The sequence below is a fragment of the Narcine bancroftii genome, chromosome 4, assembly GCF_036971445.1.
Source record: "Narcine bancroftii isolate sNarBan1 chromosome 4, sNarBan1.hap1, whole genome shotgun sequence".
Classification (NCBI taxonomy): domain Eukaryota; kingdom Metazoa; phylum Chordata; class Chondrichthyes; order Torpediniformes; family Narcinidae; genus Narcine; species Narcine bancroftii.
This window is the reverse complement of record NC_091472.1, coordinates 130,024,595-130,041,562: the sequence shown is the minus strand read 5'-3', so window position 1 is coordinate 130,041,562 and position 16,968 is coordinate 130,024,595. Positions and strand designations below refer to the sequence as shown.

The 16,968-nt window shown below is 41.5% G+C and overlaps 1 protein-coding gene across 1 annotated transcript in view; it reads right to left on the bottom strand.

The window, feature by feature from the left end:
* Window positions 1-16,968, bottom strand: part of grk3 (G protein-coupled receptor kinase 3) — a 349,456-nt gene that overhangs the window by 121,060 nt on the left and 211,428 nt on the right. Inside the window, exon 9 of the mRNA XM_069932852.1 lies at window positions 16,603-16,702. Coding sequence (XP_069788953.1) covers window positions 16,603-16,702 — 100 coding nt within the window. The remainder of the gene's footprint in view (window positions 1-16,602; window positions 16,703-16,968) is intronic.

Sequence of the window (16,968 nt, the reverse complement as noted above, 5' to 3'; positions counted from 1 at the left end):
TTGCAGATTTTATTGTTTAACTGTTGCATAATGAAATTCTATATTCCTTTTACTGTATAAATGTTGACAAGTATGATTGTTTAAACTTTGCAGAAGTATCATTTACTTAATGTTAACAGAAAAACATTTTAGTAGTATACTGATTTAATAAGAGAAAGTACATAAATGTGGTGAAAATGATGACAGTTCAAAAGCAAAGGGATAACCATCAGAATGTGGTGATGCCAGAGCTGCTGTCACAGCAACGCTGCCACTGGTGCAGACATGCAGAGAATTGGGAGCGCAGACACAGCGCTCCTCCACGGGGTCTAACTGTCCAGTCCAACTGCTGAAGGGTCTGTACAAGTTTTCTTTCTCTTTTTAATATTTTTTAATGGTTTTTGTAAGAAATACAATACAATGAAGAAAAAGGAATGAAACTAAAAATCCAACATCACATAAGTATGTGTGTGTATATTAAGATAAAACTTCACACAGTATAAACTTGGTTCCCCCTCCACTGCAATGGAACAGGTTTAAATGGCCTGTTAAAGGTGCTGATGGTGGTTTATTTTAAAATCTGCGACTACAGGTCTTGGCCCACGATAGCGACGCCTGTGTTCAGCAGCAACCTTGGGGGGTTGCAAATTCCGGAGAAGCAGAGGACGAGTGCAGGGTACCAGAAAAGAGGGAGACCAGCCCCCATTTGAGAAGGAGAAGCAGATCACAGCAGTGAACCAATGAGGGGCTTTGTGGCTGAAGAACACACAGGCGGTGAGCTGTCAGTAATTTAAGGCAAGGAACCCACACAGGCTGCAGGCTACTGGCAAATGCAGTCAAAAGACTCATAGCAGGCTGTGGAGTGCTGAAAACTGGCTGAAAGGGTACCAGGTATAGGAACCAGGATGTGAGAGGGTAGTGAAGGTTTCCTGATCTTATCAGAGGTTTGGATCTGGAATTCGGGTTGCCGATTATTTGAACTGGGGTCTTGGCTGCAGAGGCTGTGGGAATGCTGGAAGCAAATCCACAAACATTTAGTGACTCTTGGGGTTCACTTTTTTGTTTCTCTTTCTCTGACTATCAGAGGCGTCCGGCAATTTCTGCTGATGTCTGATTTACAGCAGACTAAAGTAAATTTTGTGTAATATTATACCTGTTTTATTACATGACAAGAAATGAATCTTGAATCTTGAGATCTGCTTTTGGATAATATCCTATTATATTCCATCTTTCTGAGAGCGTTAGAGTTATCTATCCTGTGGATAGCTTTCCCCACACATGTAAAACACGATGCCTCCCTAAGAATGGAGCTCCGATGCATATTTTATCTGTAAAGAACATCTAATATTTGAGATCTTATATGATTATACATCATTAATTTATTTAAAAGAGCCGAGAACCCAGCTGGAAAATAACGTTGATAAAGTTAGCTGAGTTGAGAGGAGAGTGCAGAGCAGTTTCAGGAGATACAGATTAAATGATTGAACAACATATGGAAGATTAAATATAATGTGGAAAATGTGAGATCAACAATTTGTAAGAATAAAAAGAATTTGGGGTATTTTTAAATGAGAAAGAGAGATTGAAAAACATTGCTGTTTAGAAGGACAAGGTATCACGAAACATAGAACAATACAGCACAGGAATAGGTTGTCGGCCAACAATGTCCAAAGCAAACAACACACAACTTCTGTCTGCACATAATTCATTTCCCTACATTAACACATGTCAAACAGCCTCCAAAACACAATCAAATCTGCTTCCACCACTACTCCTGTTAATGCATTCCAGGCATCTCCCACCCTCTGCGTGAACCTTGCCTCAAACAATTTCTTTGAACTTTTCTCCACTCACTGTGAATGCATGATATAGAATTTGACAGTCTTACCCCGCAGATTCTCAAAGTGAGGCATACGCCCCACCGGTGGAGAGTGGGAATATTTTGGTGGGGCTTAAGAATATTTTAGTGGGTGTAAGGATATTTTGGGAAATAATTTAAAAAGTTGGTTTGAAAAAATAAACTTGTTATGTTGGTGTAAAAGATGTGACTTGGCAACACTGTTAGGACAACACAATTGTGGTAACTTCCAAGTAAAATCACTTCGTTCTTTTTGATTTCATAACATGCATTTTCAGTCTTCTAATGTTTCCCTTATTTTAACTGTTGTTATCCTTGGTTAACATTATAATAATATTTTTTGTGACTGATCTTATTATCATCCATTTCAAATTATCTCATTGGCGATGAGGATTCCAAATTATCTCCAAAATCATGTCTCCGTCCATACCCTTTTATTTTTTTCATTTCAGTAGTGAGTGAGACTGTATGTTTCTTTGTGCACTAGTGTATTGATGGGGGGGGGGGCGGAGAGGGGTACCCCAGAAAGTAAAGTACGAGGCTTGTGCAGTTTTGATACACGCTCTGCGAGAAAAAAAATGTCAGAAAATGTACTAGTTTTTTTTCCCATTTTTTTTAGGGTCAGCATTCTTCCTTTCATTCGATCATTAGTTTTATTACATTTTTCAATTCTAAGACATATCTGTTTCTGGGAGCTCATGCTGTTGTATATTCAAAATGAGCAGACCAAACAAGAAAAAGGTTTGTCAATATTCAATGGAGTTCCTGAAGTTTGGGTTTATACCTGTTGTACATGATGAACGTGCTCCTTTTTGCCTATTATGCCAACAGACTTTGACAAATGAATCAATGAAAGCAGGCCATCTTTAAGCTCATTTGAGGGTAAAACATCCTAACCATGTCAATTTGAAATTGGAATATTTTAAAATCACTGCACAAACTACAGCCCTGAATTGTACCCTTGAAGTTAGCTATGAAATTTCTCTGGTGATAGCAAAACATGGGAAGAATCGTAGGATTGGGGAGGAACTGATTAAACCCACAATATCATTGTTTTTCAAAACATTTCTGCAAAAAGATGACAAAGGTGTCTGAGCAATGTCATTGAGTAATAATACTGTCTGCAAAAGAATAGATGACATGGTCAGGATGTTGAAAAACAGCTTAATAAGAAGTTGCAATCTCTAAAGTTCTCTATACAACTGGATGAATCTACCGTACGGAACAGTGAGGTTCTGTTATTGGCATATGTGAGATATATTGATCAGGACGAGTTTCAAGAAGAGGTGTTGTTTTGTGAATCATTGGAAACAAACACTACAAAAAGCTCAAAAATTATTTGGATAAAATGAAATACCAAAAGGAAACATTGTATCTTGTGCTGCAGATGGTGAACCTGCTATGATGGGTTAAAAAAAGCACAGGATGTTTAAAATTAATGAAGGATGAAAATCGAAATATGTTGGTTGTGCATTATGTTATCAACCGAGAAAACTTAGTTGTCAAGAAAGTTTACCCTGTTCTACACAAGATGCTGCATTCTGTGATCAAATGTATCAATGCCATCAAAGCTAATGTCAAATGTGAACATTTGTTTAAGCAATTTTGTGTTGAAAAAATTGCAGAACATGTGAGATTATTGCTTCACCCTGAAGTAAGGTGGTTCACAAAGGGAAACTGCTTCGAAAGGTTTATGGAACTGTTTGATCTCAGCAAATTTTTGAAGGACAAACCTGAAATATAGCTCTTGCTAACAACAGATGGACATTTTTGAAAAACTAAGTACATTGAACAAGCAAATCCAAGTAACAAATATGAATGACCTTCGCTGATGCAAAAACAAAGATATTTGGATTCATGACACTTCTAGAATTATGGCAAAGGAACATTTCTACAAGAAATTTCAGTCAATTCTATTGGTTGGATAAGTGTGAGGTAATTAATGCTGCTGCAAACATCATTGTTGACCATTTGAAAATGTTGGCTATTGACTTCAATGATTTGAAAGGCAATGGATTTTCCCTCTTGGTTGACTCAGACATTGCTGGTGAAGTTCCAGTGCAATACCAAGAGGAGTTATCGGAGTTACAACATGACGAATCTGTGACACCTCTGTTCAAAGTGAAAGGAACCAACAAGGTTGAAGAAATACCCAAACTCGACTACTTTAGCAAGGGAATTATTGATACATTTTCCATCGACTTATTTTGTAGAATGTGGCTTCAGTGCTGTGAGTGATTTGCTACAAGCTAAGAGAAACCAACTAGAAATTACAAAATGTGAGATTTAAAGTTGAAACTAACAAAATTGGTCCCACAAATCAAAAAAAAAATTGCATTGGGGCAAGGTTCGACAATTGTTGAATGTGTGTTTGAGATGGTTGATATAGTGAAGTAGTAGTTGAATATGAAATGTGTTCCAGTGCATTTCCTGACCTTAATTGCAATGAAACACACTTGCAGTAAATGATTTAATTAAAACTTCTTTTGAATATACAACTTTTTCCCACTAATGGTGGGGTGTACGTTTTCTTGAAAAATTAAAGTGGAGCCTAGGGCTGTTTTGAGCCCAGAGGAACCCAAAGCCCAGCAGCAATAGATATTCACCAAGACAAATGGTTACTTAAACAAAAGTTGTTTTTAATAATCTTTAAACATGAAAACAGAATCACACTTTAACTTATCATTATTGACTTAGCTAACCTAACTTAAACCCCTTTGAATTCTAAGCGCACGGGTATATAATGTGTGTGTAAGTTCAGAAAAGTTCTTTGATTCACAGTCCAATATAACTTCTCATTCTTCCATGTTCACTGGTGGCAGACAATTCTTATACTGTGCACAGAATTTAACATTTATAAAGTTTACCAGGCTTTGGTGCTTGAAAGGTAAATGGTTATCGCTCAGGAAGGTTCCTGTCAGTTTTCAGAGAGAGATTTTTTATATGATGGACACCCAGCCACTTCAGTGTCTTGTCGAAGAAACCTGCCCTCTCAGGGTTCTCCACATGATAACCTCTTTCTTTCAGGTCACCACAGAGTGCCTTTTTGTTTCTCTTATTCCAAGTGGAACATTAGATAGCCAGTCCTCTCCTCTTGCATGAACCACAAGGGCTTTGACTAGGCTGAACTAAGAACTCATAACCTGTCTTCCAAGTGGGGTTTTCCACAAACTTGCCAGCTTGTCCTGTTCCGGTCCCAGTTGCTGACTGACTGTAACACTGTAGAACTGATCTCTGTGTCTGACACAGAGAGAAAGCCTGTTTGACTCTCTCTGCAAAACCACATGACCTTCTTAGAACAGCAAGTTCCCTTCCCAACAATATGCAGTTCCGACAAGCTCTTTCATCTGTTGCTTTAGTGAAGTCTCTTGGGCACTCTCCAAAGCTTTTGCAAAGGCTCTGAGGCCCTGACTTGCCTAGCATTAGCAGAGCTCCAGTATTTTAAATAAGATCTGTTTTAAAGTGTTTCTATGTGACCTACACTAACAAACCCTGCACCAATTTATCTCCCAAAAACATATCTATATTCAATCACAGGGCAAAAAAGGTTGAGAACCACTGGTTTACCCTATCTATTCTTCTTAAAATTATATAAGCCTCTCTTGAACTTCTGTCTGTCTAGAGAAAATAACCCAAGTGATACATAATTCATTTGAAGTTAATTTGGAATTATAGCCAGCAATCAGGAAGACAAATTATTTGTTGGAATTTATTGTTCCATTTGACTGCCTTTGAAATACTGTGTATGAGTCTGGACTTCATTCTTAAGGTAAAGAATAAATGTGATAAAGGGAGCCCAACAAAGTTCACCAGTTTGTATTTTAGAATAGTAGGTTTGCCGTATGCATCAATATTAAGCAGTCCAGGTCTGTACTCTCTTGAGTTGAAAAGAATGAGAAGTCAATTCATTGAAGCACAAAATTGTAAAAAGGGAGATGTGGGAATTATGCTTCTTCTAGCTGGGATGTCTAGGACCAAGCGTCACAGCCTCAAAATAAAAGTTCAGTCATTTTGAACAAAGACGAGATCAAATTCCCTTCCCCAGAAAACAGTTCCTTACCCAAAATATCTGTGGAGGCTTAATCATGCATTCAAGGCAGAAATTTACAATTTTTGAATATTAAGTAATTCAAGGGATACAAGTTTCATGCACAGAAATATTTAGACTGAGCCAATATTGACAAATACACCTAAACAGACGTGTACAATGAGGAACTAATCACTTTCTCGTATAACATTGATGTTGAGTGGCTCCCTATAGAGACAATATAGCTGCTGTTTAGAGATGTCTTTATTTACTCAGTGACATGTCAGAATGGTGTGAGCTTGCAGGCGCCTCAGATTGAAGAGACTGCCATCCGTGCGGTACCGGATGTAAACAGCGTCTTCATTGTTGGGGTCTTTCATGGCTTGGTTCAGCATCATGCTGAAGAAGATTGAAAAGAGGGTTGGTGCGAGAACACAGCCTTGCTTCACGCCATTGTTAATGGAGAAGGGTTCAGAGAGCTCATTGCTGTATCTGACCCGACCTTGTTGGTTTTCGTGCAGTTGGATAATCATGTTGAGGAACTTTGGGGGACATCCGATGCGCTCTAGTATTTGCCAAAGCCATTTCCTGCTCACGGTGTCGAAGGCTTTGGTGAGGTCAACAAAGGTGATGTAGAGTCCTTTAGTTGCCCATTCAGAGCCAGCTCTCCAGCGCATGACGTCCTGTTTTGCGGAAACTGCCAAAATGTTTGGCCTGGAAGTCAGCCTGAAGAAAACTGAGGTCCTCCATCAGCCAGCTCCCCACCATGACCACCAGCACCCCCACATCTCCATCGGGCACACTGAACTCAAAACGGTCAACCAGTTTACCTACCTCGGCTGCACCATTTCATCTGATGCAAGGATCGACAAAGAGATAGACAACAGACTCACCAAGGCAAATAGCGCCTTTGGAAGACTACACAAAAGAATCTGGAAAAACAACCATCTGAAGAAACACACAAAGATCAGCGTGTACAGAGCCGTCGTCATACCCACGCTCCTGTTCGGCTCCAAATCATGCGTCCTCTACCGGCATCACCTACGGCTCCTAGAACGCTTCCACCAGCGTTGTCTCCGCTCCATCCTCAACATCCATTGGAGCGCTTACACCCCTAAAGTCGAAGTACTCGAGATGGCAGAGGTTGACAGCATCGAGTCCACGCTGCTGAAGATCCAGCTGCGCTGGATGGGTCACGTCTCCAGAATGGAGGACCATTGCCTTCCCAAGATCGTGTTATATGGCGAGCTCTCCACTGGCCACCGTGACAGAGGTGCACCAAAGAAAAGGTACAAGGACTGCCTAAAGAAATCTCTTGGTGCCTGCCACATTGACCACCGCCAGAGGGCTGATAACGCCTCAAACCGTGCATCTTGGCGCCTCACAGTTTGGCGGGCAGCAACCTCCTTTGAAGAAGACCGCAGAGCCCACCTCACTGACAAAAGGCAAAGGAGGAAAAACCCAACACCCAACCCCAACCAACCAATTTTCCCTTGCAACCGCTGCAATCGTGTCTGCCTGTCCCGCATCGGACTTGTCAGCCACAAACGAGCCTGCAGCTGACGTGGACTTTTTACCCCCTCCATAAATCTTCGTCCACGAAGCCAAGCCAAAGAAAGAAAGAAGACATGTCAGAAGTTCAAAACTAATGACTTAAAAAGAAAATGACAGCTCTGCAGGACCTGCTGCAACAGCAACACTGGTGCAGACCTGGGAAGAGCGGGGAGTGGAGACACAGTGCTCCACTGCAGGTTTTACCGCCCAGTGAAAATAGTGACAGCTCCATACAGGCTTTAAACTGCCTATTAAAGGAGCTGATGGTGTTTTATTTTAAAATCTTGCGACCACAGGGTCTAGGACCAAGATGGCCGCACCTGTGCTGGCAGCGGCCCCAAGGGGTTACAGACGCTGGGGAAACAGAGGACTGAAGCAGAGCACCAGAAAAATGGGGAGATCACCCCTCTTACCAACCTTCCCCTCCCTGTTTGAGGAGGAGTAGAGGAGACGACCCAATAGGACAGTTATGATGGCAATGGACCAATGAGGGGGTCTGCGGCTGAAGAATATACAGGCTGTTGGCAATTTGAGACAGGGAACCCATGCAGGTTATGGGCTGCTGGCCACTTGTAGTCAAAGACTTACACGAGGCTGCAGACTGCTAGAGATTGGCTAAAAGGATTCCAGGTATCAAAAATGAGATGTGACAGAGTGTCAAGGGCAGGAGGGACTACCGAGGGGCCTTGGGCACTAAAGGCTTCTTGATCATTTTGGAGGTTTGGACCTGGATCTTGGGTTGCCCATGGTTTGGGCTTAAGTTTGTGTGGGTGCAGAGGGTACAGGAGCACTGGAGGCAAATCCACAGATACTCAATGACTCTGAAGGAACTCTCTTAAGCTTCTCTTTGACCTTAAGGGCTCTTGGGCAATTTCTGCTCATGGCAAACCTTAGTCTGCCTTAGAGCAGATAAAATACATCTTAGTATAATATTACATCTGCTTTATTACATTACAAAATAATCTTGAATCTTGACTGCGGGCAAGTTACATTTTGTTGTCAAGATTTGAAGACTTGTCTTTCTTGTATCAATGGTTCCCATATTAACTATATAACCCTGATTATGGTTTGCTATTCTCTAACTCCACATGTGGACTCATCAATGCTCAATATAATTGAACTATAACCTCCTTAGAACCATAGAACAATTACAGCACAGAAACTGGCCACCTTGGCCCCTCTAGTCTGTGCTAAACCATTTTTTTGCCTAGTCCCACTGACCTGCACCCAGCCCATAAGCCCTCCATACCTCTCCCATTCATGGACCTGTCCAAATTGTTTTTAAATATTAAAATTGAGCCTGCATTCACCACTTCAACTGTAAGCTCATTCCACACTCCCACCACTCTCTGAGTGAAGAAGATACCCCTCTTATTCCCCCTAAACTTTTCCCCTTTCTCCCTTAACCTACATCCTTTGGTTTGCATCTCACCTACCCTCAGTGGAAAAAGCCTATCTACATTTACTCTATCTCCCTCATAATTTAAATACCTCTATCAAATTTCCCCTCATTCCCTAAAGTCCTTATCTTTCTAATCTTTCCCTCTAACCTAGTTCCTGAAGTCTCAGCAACATCCTAGTAAATCTTCTTTGTTCTCTTTCAATCTTGTATCTTTCCTTTAGTTAGATGACCAAAACTGCACACAATTCTCCAAATTTAGCCCCATCAATGTCTTGTACAAGTTTACCATAACATCCCAACACCTTTACTCAAATTTTTGATTTATGAAGGACAATATGCCATAAGCTCTCTTTACAACACCATAAAACTTTGATAAAACTTTCAGGGAATTATGTGTCTGCATTCCCAGGTCCCTCTGTTCTACAGCACTCCTCTGTCCCCTAATAATTTACCATATATGTCCTTTCTTAGTTTGTTGCAACAGCTCACACTTGTGTGCATTAAACTCCATCTGCCATTTTTCAGCCCATTTTGCCAGCTGGTCCAGATCCATCTGAAAGCTTTGAAAAACCTTCTTCACTGTCCACAACATCTCCAAACTTAGAGTCAACTGAAAACCTGCTGATTCAATTTACCACATTATCATCTAGATCATTAAAATAAATGACAAACAACAATGGTTCCAGTACTGATCCCTGAGACACACAACTAATCTCAGGCCTCCAATTTGAGAGGCAATCTTCCACCACTACTCTCTGGTTTCCCTCATCCAGCAATTATTGAATCCAGTTCACTACTTCGCCATGAATACCTAGCATTTCAAACCTTCCTGACTAAGCTCCTATGCGGGATCTTGTCAAAGGCCTTATTGAAGTCCACGTAGACAACATTCACATCCTTTTTTTCATCAACTTTCCTGGTAACTAAGCTTGAAAAACACTATAAGGTTGGTTAAACATGACCTTCCATGTATAATACCATGGTGATTATTCCTAATCAGTCCCTGGCTATCTAAATAATTATATATCCGATCTCTCAGAATACCTTCCAAAAATTTACCTACTACTGATGTCAAGCTCACTGGCCTATAATTTCCAGGGTTACTTTTAGAGGCCTTTTTTTTAATAACCAATATAACAATGTGAGCTACCTTCCAATCCTCTGGCACCACACCCATGGCTAAGGACATTTTAAATATTTCTGACAGAGCCCGTGAAATTTCTGTTCTAGATTCCCTCAAGGTCCAAGGGAATATCTTGTCAGGCCTTAGGGATTTATCCACTCTTATTTGCTTTAAGGCAGCAAGCACTTCCCCCTCTTTAATCTGTATAGGTTCCATGACCTCACTGTTTGTTTTCCTTATTTCCCATTACTCTGTGCCCATTTCCTGAGTGAATACTGATGAAAAAAAAATTAGATCTCCCCCATCCCTTTGGGCTCCATACAAAGCCAACCACTCTGATCTTCAAGGGGACCAATTTTGTCCCTTATTCTCTTTTCCTCTAATATACCTGTAGAAAGCGAAAGGATTTTCCTTCACATTGTTTGCCAAAGCAACTTCATGTCTTCCTTAGCCTTCCTGATTTCTTTATTGAGGTTTTCTTGAATTTGTTTATACTCTTCAAGTACCTCATTTGCTCAATGTTGTATACCTCTCTCCTGAACGAAGTCCCCAATATCCCTTGAAAACCAAGGTTCCCTAGACCTTCAAACCTTGCCTTTAATCCTAACAGGAACATATAAACTACGTACTCTCATAATTTCACCGTTGAAGGTCCTCCACTTACCTCACACATCCTTGCTGTAAAACAAGATATTCTAATCCATGCATTCTAGATCCTTTCTTATTTCCTCAAAATTAGCCTTTCTAAAATTTAGAATCTCAACCTGAGGCCCAGACCTATCTTTTTCCGTAATTAACTTGAAACTAATGGCATTATGATCAGTGGACCCAAAATGTTCCCCTACACATACTTCTGTCACCTGCCCTGTCTCATTCCCTAATATGAGATCCAGTATTGCACTTTCTCATTCGTATCTCTATATATTGATTTAGAAAACTTTCTTGAACACATTTGACAAGCTCCAAGCCATCCACAAGCTCCAAGCCATCCTTTTGTATTTAACTACCATCTACAAACATTCTGTCAGCTTTCCTAATTATTTTGCTGTACTTGCAAACTGGCTTTTTACGCTCTTTCATTTGAACAACAAGATCCTTCAGCAAAATCTCTCACTATTTAGAAAATAAACATTTTATTTTTTTCCTTCCAACATTGTACTTAATTTCCCAGATTTTTGCCCACTTACTTAACCTATTAGCATCCCTTTGCATCCTCCTAAGACCTCTTGATTGGAATCCGTGGTTTCGCCTCCAGTGCATATATTTTCCTATGTATACTTTTATCTTCAACAATTTAGCAATGGTCCCTCTTTCTCTTCATCCAAATAATTTTTTATACATTGTAAAAAGTCAGGACCTCATGATTGATATGATACATGTATTATTCTACTCATTGTATGTTTTTTCTTTTCTTTGGCTTGGCTACTCGGATGAAGATTTATGGAGGGTATGTCCACGTCTGCTGCAGGCTTGTTGGTGACTGACAAGTCCGAAGCGGGACAGGCAGGCACGGTTGCGGCAGTTGCAATGGAAAATTGGTTGGTTGGGGTTGGGTGTTAGGTTTTTCCTCCTTTGTCTTTTGTCAGTGAGGTGGGCTCTGCAGTCTTCTTCAAAGGAGGTTGCTGCCCGCCGAACTGTGAGGCGCCAAGATGCACGGTTGGAGGCGATATCAGCCCACTGGCGGTGGTCAATGTGGCAAGCACCAAGAGATTTCTTTAAGCAGTCCTTGTACCTCTTCTTTGGTGCACCTCTGTCTCGGTGGCCAGTGGAGAGCTCGCCATATAACACGATCTTGGGAAGGCGATGGTCCTCCATTCTGGAGACATGACCCACCCAGCGCAGTTGGGTCTTCAGCAGCATGGATTCAATGCTTGCGGACTCTGCCAGCTCGAGTACTTCGATGTTGGTGATGAAGTCACTCCAATGAATGTTGAGGATGGAGCGGATGGAAGCATTCTAGGAGCTGTAGGTGATGCCGGTAGAGGACGCATGATTTGGAGCCGAACAGGAGCGTGGGTATGACGACGGCTCTGTACACGCTGATCTTTGTGTGTTTCTTCAGATGGTTGTTTTTCCAGATTCTTTTGTGTAGTCTTCCAAAGGCGCTATTTGCCTTGGTGAGTCTGTTGTCTATCTCTTTGTCGATCCTTGCATCAGATGAAATGGTGCAGCCGAGGTAGGTAAACTGGTTGACCGTTTTGAGTTCAGTGTGCCCGATGGAGATGTGGGTGTGCTGGTGGTCATGGTGGGGAGCTGGCTGATGGAGGACCTCAGTTTTCTTCAGGCTGACTTCCAGGCCAAACATTTTGGCAGTTTCCGCAAAACAGGACGTCATGCGCTGGAGAGCTGGCTCTGAATGGGCAACTAAAGCGGCATTGTCTGCAAAGAGTAGTTCACGGACAAGTTGCTCTTGTGTCTTGGTGTGAGCTTGCAGGCGCCTCAGATTGAAGAGACTGCCATCCGTGTGGTACCGGATGTAAACAGTGTCTTCATTGTTGAGGTCTTTCATGGCTTGTTTCAGCATCATGCTGAAGAAGATAGTAAAGAGGGTTGGTGTGAGGACGCAGCCTTGCTTCACGCCGTTGTCAATGGAGAAGGGTTCCGGAGAGCTCATTGTTGTATCTGAACCGACCTTGTTGGTTTTCGTGCAGTTGGATAACCATGTTGAGGAACTTGAGGGAGCATCTGAGGCGCTCTAGTATTTGCCAAAGCCCTTTCCTGCTCACGGTGTCAAAGGCTTTGGTGAGATCAACAAAGGTGATGTAGTGTCCTTTGTTTTGTTCTCTGCACTTTTCTTGGAGCTGTCTGAGGGCAAAGACTATGTCAGTAGTTCCTCTGTTTGTGCGAATGCCAAACTGTGATTCTGGGAGGACATTTTCGGCGACACTAGGTATTAGTCTATTAAGGAGAATCCTAGCGAAGATTTTGCCTGCAATGGAGAGCAGCGTGATTCCCCTGTAGTTTGAGCAGTCTGATTTCTCACCTTTGTTTTTGTACAGGGTGATGATGATGGCATCACGAAGGTCCTGAGGTAGCTTTCCTTTGTCCCAGTAGAGCATGAAAAACTTTGCAGTTTGGTATGCAGAGCTTTGCCGCCATCCTTCCAGGCCTCTGGGGGGGATTCCATCCATACCTGCTGCTTTGCCACTTTTTAGTTGTTCAATTGCCTTATATGTCTCTTCCCGGGTAAGGACCTCATCCAGCTCTAGCCTTAAGGGTTGTTGAGGGAGCTGGAGCAGGGCGGATTCTTGGACTGAGCGGTTGGCACTGAAAAGGGATTGGAAGTGTTCTGACCATCGATTGAGGATGGAGATCTTGTCGCTGAGGAGGGCTTCGCCATCTGAGCTGTGCAGAGGGCTTTGGACTTGGGGTGAGGGGCTGTACACCGCCTTTAGTGTCTCATAAAAACCCCTGAAGTCGCCAATGTCGGCGCTAATCTGGATTCATTTGGCGAGGCTAGTCCACCACTCATTTTGGATCTCCCGGAGTTTGCGCTGAAGGTGGCTGCATGCGAGACGGAAGGCTCGTTTTTTCTCTGGCCAGGAAGGCTTTGCAAGATGAGCCTGGTGGGCAGATCGCTTCTTTGCCAGCAGCTCCTGGATTTCCTGGTTGTTTTCGTCAAACCAGTCCTTGTTTTTCCAGGAAGAGAAGCCCAGTACCTCTTCAGTGGATTGTAGTATGGCCGTTTTCAGCTGATTCCAGAGGGTTTCAGGAGACGTGTCCGTGAGGCAGTTTGCAACCTCAAGCTTTGCTTAGAGGTTTGCCTGGAAGTTTCCTCTCACTACGTCTGACTGCAAGTTACCAACCAGAAAAATACGCATTCATGTCTATTCTCTGTTTCCAATGTAGTCAACCGATCTTTGATTCATGCCAATACATTACCTCCTACACCATTTTATTTTCTGCAATAACCTAATAAAATGCTCTTGTAAAATCAAAGTATTGCACATCCAATGGTTTCCCACAGAACAAAGAACTGATGAAGCATAAAATATTAAACATGAACTAATATAATATTCTGTGATTTGCTTTCAAGGCTCACCTTTTGGTCAGTGATTCTGAAAGAACCACCTTAATTTAGCTATTTTCATGGATATACACTATCCTTTGGATCACTGTTGGAGGCAGCTTGATTAGACCTGCTGCTAGCTATTGAGAGCATGAGAAAGCCACTTTGTTACCATTGAGCACTGCATTTTTCAACAGGCAATAAAGCACGATTCATTAAACTCAGCAGCAGTGAGACACTCATTTGCCAAAGCAACCACTAACTGCACAAATTAAACATCAAGCTGGCTTGCTAACACTTTGAGGTCAGTAACTTGAAAACGTTGACCATGGTATTCTTTTGCCCCATAGCATCACAGGGTAGACAGGCTTGATGTTTAGGATGGGCAAAGAGAGGGTTGGTATCAAATTATGCATTTATAATTTATCATAATCTGGACCAATGGCACTATGCTTTGGTGCTGATAGCTACTATGATTTGTGAACAAGCAGAGTCGTACATGGGTGAGAAGGGTCAAGAAATTGATGGTAAGCTTCATGTGTTGCTGAAGGATGTAGATTTAAGTCACTAAATTGAAGGGTAGACAGGTGAGCTGAGTTCCCATTCTGCCCAATCATGGCTTGCTCAAAAAGGTCTGCACTCATTGCTACAATGAGAAAAACCACACTAAAGCTGATGGAACTGGGAGTGCCCAACTATAGGTGCACCACTAAACATGTAATCAAATTTCCCAAAGAAACATTGCACAATGATGTCATGAGGTTCACATCTGATGCAGAAAATGCCTCAACATTATCGATGCAATTTCGTATAGAAATTGTTCCATTCAGTTTAGTGTGATCAAGTGTTGCACACTTTTAAAGTTGAATATGTGCCACCTGCTAAATTTATCTGGGAATGTCAAAATTCTGAGAGCCAATTTGGGACAAGAGCATCTTTGTCAGCATGAAGCTAATTGTCAATGGCAAGGTGAGGACGCTTGGAGGGTGAGGCTGAATGCTGAGCCAAAGACAAAATGAACTCAGGGATTTGTGATGATAGAGGGAGAGTTAATCAAGCCTCAGCAGTAGGATCAATGATTAATCCAAGGACTGGGGGTTCCTGATAAGGAATGACAAATGTGAAAGGAAGTGGAGGGTGAAGTGTGCTTAAGGGCTGGGAGTGAGATGAGTGAAGATTTGAGGGGATTGACTGGGGGGCAGTGATGGGTTGGTTGGTGTGGATCAGCGGCTGAGTGTACGATGACAAGTCAGTGGAAAGGAAAGATTGGTTCTGCGTAAGGATGAACCAGGTTACAAAGTACACAGTGGGATTTATCTTCTACAGAAAATCTCTTGCAGCATAGCGTTAATAAAATATGATTCTTCCAGTAATAGCTTACAGAATAACAAGATTACATTCCCCAATGCTGCAAGAAATATGGTGTATGCAAAATAATGCTGAGGTTGAAGCAAGAATATAAAAAACTGGCTGAATATCTGATGCAGCCATAAGTTCAACAAAACTCATCTCAGCTGCCATTCTAGATTGTATTGCATGCTGAAAAATAAAGCATGGGTGAATTTTTAATGCTGAGATTGAGAAAAAACAACAGCAGTGGGAAAATGGAGACCATTAGCTTACAGATTTTTGGTTCTGATAAGAGTTAGATCACCCTTCACCTAATTCACTTGGTCTTGCTGGCAACTTGGTGGTAAGGCAACAGAAACATTGTCACAAGAAAATCAATATGAAGGGCATACATCAGGCACAAATCCACAATTTCATTTCACTCATCTGGGAAGAGAAGGACATGCCAGGGGAGATCAGAGACGCTGCAATTCAGACCCAACGTCAAGAAAGAAGATGTCCAGTTTCAGTAATTACAAGTCGGTTCCCTGCTGACATCCAATGGGTATCATTACAACTCTCTTCTTCAAGGAGTTAAATATCTTGTCCCAGATCCACAATGTGGATTTTGTCCATCAAGAGGCATGGTAGGCATGACCATGCTCTACAAGAGGGAGCAGCATCAAACACGGTGTACGGCGTTCTTTAACATCACAAATATTTTTGACTCTGTTTAATAAAGAGCAATTATGAAGAGTTCCCCTCAAATAAGCTGTTCTCAAAAATTTAGCACCATCTTTTACTTGCTCTATAATAACATGAAAGCCAGAAACCTCACCAATATATCCAATGCAGAGACAGGCAAGCTTCTTGAATTTATCTACACCAGAGCCAAATGGAGGACTTCATTTTTACACATGATGGTATCCAACGCACATACTTTTAAATATTCCTGGATTGTTCGTTCTGCCCTCATATGGTTTACATTTAATATAAATGTACCACATTTGACAAGGTCCTCATGATAGGCTTATTCAGAAAGTCATGAGGCATGGGATCCAAGGAACCAAATGTATTCCAAGAGGTAATGGTACAATAGGATCATTCAAAAGGCTCTTAGACAGGTACATGGATAAAAGAAAAATAGAGGATCATGGATGTGAGGTAGGGAAGAATTGGAAGGATGAGACTGTTGTGGAGTAGATTTATGTAGGTCGGCATAACATGGGCTGAAAGGCCTCGAACAAGTGGTAATGTCCCATGTTCTATGTATCACCTGCAAACAACATGCATATGAAAATTAAGCTAGGTTTAGACTCACCCCAGTGCTGACAAGCGACAACATAATTCGTTCATTAAGGGCTAGAGTTTCTCCCTGTTTCATCTTGATTCTCTTTTTATCCAAGCACTTCATGGCATACCTGATGGTAAAATATGAGGATAATTCGATAATCTATTATGCTACAATACAGTATTATTTACCAATAAAAATAATCAAAGGTTATGAAATATATTTCTGATCTAGATACAGAATGAAAACAATATGAATGAGAATGCAATCACAATCAATTCTTTCATTATTCACACCTACACAGAACAACCAGCATTTGATTATAAACTAAACACGACTCTCCTGGAAACAAAATAAAATCTGATTAAATTGGAATCCTTGGGGAGAAGGAGCAAA